Consider the following 7550-nt stretch of genomic DNA (forward strand, 5'->3'; position numbering starts at 1 on the left):
AGTATGCCTTGGGTGTGGGGGTGAATTTGCTGCTATGGTGAGTGAACCCACTTTTCCCTGCTATCTCCAGGCAATAGGATTGTGATGGGCAAGAACCACGTTTTCCGCTTCAATCATCCGGAGCAGGCACGGCTAGAACGGGAACGAGGGGTCCCCCCACCCCCAGGACCACCCTCTGAGCCCGTTGACTGGAACTTTGCCCAGAAGGAGCTGCTGGAGCAGCAAGGCATTGACATCAAGCTGGAGATGGAGAAGAGGTATGAGCAGAGGGTCTCATGCCCTGCGACCCTGACCGTCTCTCAGGCCCCAGCTCCCAGCGTCCTCCCCCTGCCAGACAGCCCGCTGAGGTGGCTCCAGAACCCCACACAGCTCTGCCTCCCTCCCTCCCCAACTCTAGGCTGCAGGATCTGGAGAATCAGTACCGGAAAGAAAAGGAGGAGGCTGACCTTCTGCTGGAGCAGCAGCGACTGGTGAGGGGTTGGCTGGAGGGCACAGTTGGGCGTGCAGAGGCGAGCGATGGGCTGGTGGGCACGTGAGCACTAGGCCTGCCGTGCCGCAGCCTGACTCCGCTTTTGGTGGACATGGGGACGGGTGGGGTGGGGTCTAGGGGGAGACAGTGCTGAGAGAAATGTGACTCAGGGAGGACACTGTGTGCAGGGAACTAGGGTTCCTCCCAGTTGACCAGGGCTTCCTGGACTTCAGTCGATCCTGGGTTACCTTTGTGATTTTTACCATAGCTAAGCACCACCTGTACTTAACATGGTTCTTTACGTGGGCTTACTTTTACATGTTAAACCTTATCCTGAGCAGTGATACACATGCATGAAATCTAGATTTGATACAGCTACAGCTTGTACTTATCGGACATTCTCTCTGTGCCAGCCACTGTTCTCCACACTTGGCATCCATTAACCCTCACGATGTCCCTCTGAGGGAGATGCTGTTGTCGTTTCTGTTGCATAGACAAGCAGAGATTAAGCAGCCCGTCTGAGGCTTCGTGTTTCTGATGGGTGTTTCCGGTGTTGTTAGGACGCAAGGGCTTTGGGATGTCCTTAGCTCTTTTCCTGTTCGCTCTCTCTCTCTCTGGCCCCAGTATGCGGACTCTGACAGTGGGGACGACTCTGATAAGCGCTCCTGTGAAGAGAGCTGGCGGCTCATCTCCTCCTTGCGGGAGCAGCTGCCGCCCACCACGGTCCAGACCATCGTGAAGCGCTGTGGCCTGCCCAGCAGTGGCAAGCGCAGGGCCCCGCGCAGAGTCTATCAGATCCCCCAGCGTCGGCGGCTGCAGGGCAAAGACCCCCGCTGGACCACGATGGCTGACCTGAAGATGCAGGCCGTGAAGGAGATCTGCTACGAGGTGGCCCTGGCTGACTTCCGCCATGGGCGGGCCGAGATTGAGGCCCTGGCTGCCCTCAAGATGCGGGAGCTGTGTCGCACCTATGGCAAGCCGGAGGGGCCCGGCGATGCCTGGAGGGCTGTGGCCCGGGATGTCTGGGACACCGTGGGAGAAGAGGAAGGCGGTGGCGGTGGCGGTGGCAGTGAGGAGGGAGCCCGGGGGGCAGAGGTGGAGGACCTCCGGGCTCACATCGACAAGCTGACCGGGATTCTGCAGGAGGTGAAGCTGCAGAACAGCAGCAAGGACCGTGAGCTGCAGGCCCTGAGGGACCGCATGCTTCGCATGGAGAGGGTCATCCCCCTGGCCCAGGTAAGGGGGGCTGCCCGTCTCCCCCTCAGCTCTCCCCTTTCAGAGTCTGAACCTCCCACCGCGGGGTCCAGCCGCCTTCCCCCCCTCCTTTCAGAAATGTTGTTGACGTGTGTCAGCTCTTCTCTGTAGTTTGTGAGTTGCCTGCCTCGGTCACCAGGACGCTAACTCAGTGCAGTTCCCCAGGCTCCTCCCCATACCTACGGAATCAGCATTTCTGAGTCTGCATTTCCGATAAGTACCCAGGTGTTTCTGAGGTACAGTAAACTGAAAACCCCTGATACAAAGTGCACAGTTTTTAAGCTGCCATCTGATGAATGTTCACGTATGTGTACGTTCTCATAGCCTCCCCTCTGAGCCTTTATGTTGTGGTAGCCACTGTGCCGAGGGCTTTTCCTGGGTCACACCTTGTGTAATCTTCCTAATAGCCCTGTTAGTGGCAGTGTTACCACCCCGTTTGCGTGTATTCACTTAGCTAATGCTTGAGTGCCTGCTGCGTACCAGGCCTTGTGCTAGCTACCAGGGCTACACAACAGACAGAATTTCTGCCCTGTTGCAGCTCGCCTTCTGATGGGGGGGCGGGGGGCGCGGGGTGACAGGCAGCCAGTCAGAACAGCTCAGGTTCCTGAAGGCTTACTTCCCCACACGCAGCTCCTGCCCCTCTCCCCACGCTCTCCACTCCCGCCCTCTGGCTTCCTTGCTGTTTCTTGAGCTTGCTGGGCACACTCCTGCCTTACGGCCTTTGCGCCTCCTGTGGCCTCTGCCTAGAATGCCTTTCCCGCGACAGCCTCATAGCTTGCCCTCACTTCCTTCAGGTGTTTCCTACAAGGTACCTTCTCAGTGAATCCCTTCCTGGCCACTCACTGCAGCCACCCTCCCTTGGCCTCCCACCCCCTTTCTTGTTCTGTTCTTCTCCATCTGAATGCATGTAATTTATATAGACTATATAGTCTATATGCTTATATATAATGTAAATAATACATAGTAACAAACATATATACTTAGATTTCATTTTTTATTGAAGTACAACATATGGGCTATACTGTATGTTTTTCTTACTCGTTTATCAGCTGTCTCACCCCACTAAAATGATGGCGGGTATTTTTCTTCCCTTTTTGTTGACTGCTACATCCCCAGGGCACATCATTTATTCAGCAGTATTTGCTGAGCGCCTACTGTGCACCAAGCAATGTTCTAAACACTTTACATGGTTTTAACTCATTTAATTGTTAGAACAATCCTATGCAATAGCTACTGTTTTTGTTGTCATCATCTTACACGTGAGGAGACTGTGGCACAGAAAGGTTATAAGCCAAAGATCCGGGCCACACAGCTGTGAATTGGCAGACCAGGATTGAGCTCTGACGCCCTGGTTCCCGGGCCTGCTCCTAAACCACTATTCTAGCTCCCTTATCTCCAAGCTCCTCTGGGGACCCCTTGACATCCACCTGCCCCAGGGCCTTCTAACTTCTCCCAAACCGCAGGACTCGGCTCTCCTCATGTCGCTTCTCCTTTTCTCTCACTCCCTCTCCCACCCACCCAGGATCATGAGGATGAGAATGAAGAAGCCAATGAAGCCATCTGGACCACACATCCAGGGCCAGAGGCAGTAGAAGAGGAGGCCTCCAGTGACCGTGTGCCCTCAGCCCGGCCCCCCTCGCCACCCCTGTCAAGCTGGGAGCGGGTGTCTCGGTTGATGGAGGAAGACCCTGCCTTCCGCCGTGGCCGCCTTCGCTGGCTCAAGCAGGAGCAGTTGCGGCTGCAGGGACTGCAGGGCTCTGGGGGCCGGGGTGGGGGTCTGCGCAGGCCCCCAGCGCGCTTCGTGCCCCCTCACGACTGCAAGCTGCGCTTCCCCTTCAAGAGCAACCCCCAGCACCGGGAGTCCTGGCCAGGGGTAGGGGGCGAGGAGGCCCCAGCTCCACCCCAGCCCCCTGAGGAGGTCACTCCCCCAGTGGCCACCCCTGCCCGCAGGCCCCCAAGCCCCCGAAGGTCCCACCGTCCCCGCAGGAACTCCCTGGATGGAGGGGGCCGATCCCGAGGAGGGGGTTCTGCGCAGCCTGAACCCCAGCACTTCCAGCCTAAAAAGCACAACTATTATCCCCAGCAGCCCCAACCATACCCAGCCCAGCGGCCCCCAGGGCCCCGCTACCCCCCATACACTACTCCCCCTCGAATGAGACGGCAGCGCTCAGCCCCTGACCTCAAGGAGAGTGGAGCGACCGTGTGAGTCTCACATTCTGGGCAGAGAGGGCCTGGTGGGGCCCCTTGCTAAGACGAGAGGATGCCTGGGACGCTGCTTCCCCAGAAGCCCTGGGGCAGGAAGGCCCTAGAGATGACAGAGAAGGTCCGAGTAGGTGCTAGATGACTTGGGGGTGATGGGCCGGAGGCTGAAGGAAGGAAGAGGGCACGGAGTTGCCAGGAGCAAACCAAAGTGAAGGAAGAGCAATGGGAAGCTGCCTTGGGGCCACCCCTTGCAGGAGGGGGGTCCCACAAATGCTGCTATGGGTGGGGTGGGGGCTGGGGTGCTGCGTAGCCAGTGTTTGACTTTCTTTTCAAGTGGGGGCAAAAGGGAGAGAACCTAGAGTGAGGTGAGTTCTCTTCCCCGGCCCCTGTCTGTCTGTCTGTCTGTCTGTCTGTGGTGGTTTCTATTTCCAGGGAGGTATGGCAAGATCATAAGTCATTCCCTTCCCCTCCCAGGCCTCCTGCTATATTTGGAGGACCTGTCTGGTTTCTGGTTTGGCTGGGGTCCCATGACGGTGTGGGACCCTTCAATAAAGGATAGCAAACAGAGGGAGCTTATGGCTTGTTTGTTTGGTTTTGATTTCTAATGAAGATACAGAGTAAGACACACAGATCTTCAGTGAGCAGCTCTGCCTTTTCACATAGGTACGCACCCATGCAGTCACCACCCAGATCAAGGTACCAGAACATGTTCATCTTGGTTTCTTGAATTTTCAACATGAGGTCTCCTCCCTTCAGAGGGCATGACCCATTCTTAATTTCCCTTTTTTCATTTTTGCTTACCCAGTGTCTCCATCTCTGCCCTCAATAGCACTATCATTGTCCGGGACAAAGAAAAGAGGGAGGGACGAGAGGGGCGGTAGAGGGAATACAGGCCTATGGTGCCCAGCTGGCTGTTCCTAACAGGAAATGGAAGGGGTTAGGGGCAAGGAAGCCTTCTCCCAAGTCGCCAGTTTCCTCGGATTCTGTTCCATCTTGGATGTGTTCAGTGCATGTGTTGGTCACACGGACTTGTACCTTCTGATTATTTTCATCCTGTTTGTGTTTCCTGCCTTTGGGCAAGATGCATGCAGTATTCCAAGCAGTAGTTTGTCTTAAGACTTTTCAAGAAGGATGCTGCCTGCTTGGAATGTTCTGGCTTGGCGGCACGAGCCCATGGCATGGTCATACTGTAAAGGTTTTGCGGGTTAGACTATCCCACTCTGCTTTCACTATGTTAAACTCCAGAGTCCCCCCACCCCCCCCCATGGTTTCATCCTGTTCTCAGGAAAACACTTCCACACACTTGAAAATTTGAGCTGCTTCTGTGCGCCTCCCTGATGTCAGTCTTGAGGTGCAAGCAGCCAAAACCACAGACACTATTCCGATTGTAACCAAACCACAGCTCTGGGCGAGGGTACGATTAGGGTTACTTTTGGTTTCTGCACCCTGATGCTGGCTACCTTTATTTTGGCACCTTTGACTGCCAGGTCTTCAGGGACCTGTTGACAGTGACCCAAGATCTGGATGGTAATGAATAGTTTGGCGACAATGTTGACTTGAGCAGTTTGTAATCTGGTCAAGGAGACTAAATGTAAGCAAGAAGATCGTAGAATAGGAAGTTTTCTGCAGGTCAGAGCAAGCTGAGTGGTACAGACAGTGCTGTAGGAATTAAGATGGAAAGATAGCTCATTAAAACAGTTGGATTATTTTTCCCTGAAGACTGCCTTATGTAAATACCATTTTTACCCATTTCTCACTTCCAAATCAGTCTTTAAAAATGTGAAGTTTAGATTTTATTCAGAGAAGTGCCTACTAATCTCTATCTGTATGACACACAAGCATGTCATCCTTAAAATAACCTTGTAAAGTAGGTCTCTTTTTGTCCATTTTTAAGATGGGAAGACTTAGGTTTGAGTAGATAAATGAGTTTCTCAACATCGCACAGTTCTTAAGGAGCAAAGTTAGGATTCCAACCCAAGTCAACTTGACTGAAGCCCAGACTCCACCTCACGCCTTTAGGAAACCAGATACTACCACCTTTTCTTCTAGAAACCATGTTGCCTTCTCCTCACGTTAGGCCTTCTCAAGTATTTCATGAGTCTGCCTCTAGTGTCTGGTCTCCTCCAAAGTTGCCCTGTGAAGGAATGAGAGCTGCTATTTGTGGTCTTCCTCCAGCATCATGGCAGCAGTCACTGTAACAATCTGCCAGTTTTCTTAATTTGGACATGTCTACAAATTTACCCTTGGTTTCCTCAGAAATTCTGTTTGCTTTTCTTCATTTTTTTCGAGGCCTTTTTCCTTTTGTTAGTTATTCACTTGGGCTTTTTGTTCTTTCACCTGGAATTTTTACATCTTGAGTACATTTGGGGATCCCAAGACTTTTTTTAAACTTCTTTTTTTACATATACCTTTCTATATTCCTAGCTTTTAATTTGGTTTGGCTTGAAATTGTTCTTTTCCCTTTTAAAGATTTAACGTCAGCAGCTACCTGGTGACATTTTGGTTCAGGTGGATTGTGGGTAGATTCTACTTACCATCCCCAAAGACCCGCTGCCATTCCTGCTGAAGCACAAACTCTGCAGTCATCATCATCTAATTCCTTCATAAGGAGTCTTTGAAACCCTGGGTGTAACGGGCCCTGCTTCCTGTACCAGTAGAATTTTGGAGAACACTCCCCAAGTCAGGCCGGCTCGAAGTATCCACTTAACCTAACTTGGCTCACAGCCTCTCCCTGTCGCCCTAGTATTCTGTGCTGCTTCATAAACATTTCTGGCTCCCCACCGAGGTGGCCTTAGTGATCACCTCTATCCAGGTCAAAGACCAGCAGCCTCTGCCTCGTTATACAAGTTCTCACCCCTACCATCCACTTCTGTCCCTCTTGAAAGGCAAGAGGAGACCATGGCATCACCTGGATCTATGTCTCATCTAAAATTCTGGTCACCAGGTGGATGTTGTAGAGACTGCTGCTCTCAACCCTGAACAATTCCACAGTTGCAGGAGCTGATATTAACCTGCAATGTACCTGACAGCCTCTGCAATGAGGATTCCCACCTCAACTCCCCCACTTTCTTTCTTGCACCTCCCCCTCCCGCCCCCCCCCCCAGAAGGACTCTGTTTTTAGATACCTGGGAAGGCCTTGATCTGAGCTCTTAGAGCACCTAGGCTGTAACTGGGTTCCTGCCTGATACCCCAGACACATGGACTAGCCTGAAAACTTCTCATGCCTGACAAGCTGAGCTTTAAAAATGACCATGGAAACTTCTGGGCGTTCTTGCAGAGCCTTCTCAGCTACAGAGAGGAAGCTCTCCTTTCTTCAAGTCCAGGGCCCCATCCCCACCAGTTAGGGATGCAACCAACCTTTGGAGCACATAACCTGGGTTCTAGCCTGGTCGCTGATTAGCTGTGTTGCGCTGGGTAAGTCACCCACTCTGAGCCTCAGTCTCCTCTGTATATAGAACCAAAGCCCCAAGGAAGTTGTAAAGAGCTAGTGAGATAATACATGCAAAGGGCCTAGCACAATAGGAGCTCAAGGTTGGTGCTTTGCCTTTTTCCCTGTTTGGAACTGTAAATGAATGAAGTCTTTCGAAGGGAGGTGCTGCAAAATGACAGGTCCCAAAAGATTTCA

The 7550-nt window shown here is 52.6% G+C and overlaps 1 protein-coding gene across 2 annotated transcripts in view; it reads left to right on the plus strand.

Annotated features, from left to right (window-relative positions):
* KIF1C (kinesin family member 1C) overlaps positions 1–4492 on the plus strand; it is a 22268-nt gene extending 17776 nt beyond the window's left edge. For both annotated transcript variants that reach the window (XM_033090539.1, XM_033090540.1), the window contains 4 exons: positions 71–257; positions 398–470; positions 1094–1705; positions 3246–4492. In XM_033090539.1, coding sequence (XP_032946430.1) covers positions 71–257; positions 398–470; positions 1094–1705; positions 3246–3929 — 1556 coding nt within the window. In that variant the 3' untranslated portion in view covers positions 3930–4492. The remainder of the gene's footprint in view (positions 1–70; positions 258–397; positions 471–1093; positions 1706–3245) is intronic.
* Positions 4493–7550: the final 3058 nt, after the last annotated feature.

Source organism: Rhinolophus ferrumequinum, chromosome 21, assembly GCF_004115265.2.
Source record: "Rhinolophus ferrumequinum isolate MPI-CBG mRhiFer1 chromosome 21, mRhiFer1_v1.p, whole genome shotgun sequence".
In the NCBI taxonomy this organism is placed as follows: Eukaryota; Metazoa; Chordata; class Mammalia; order Chiroptera; family Rhinolophidae; genus Rhinolophus; species Rhinolophus ferrumequinum.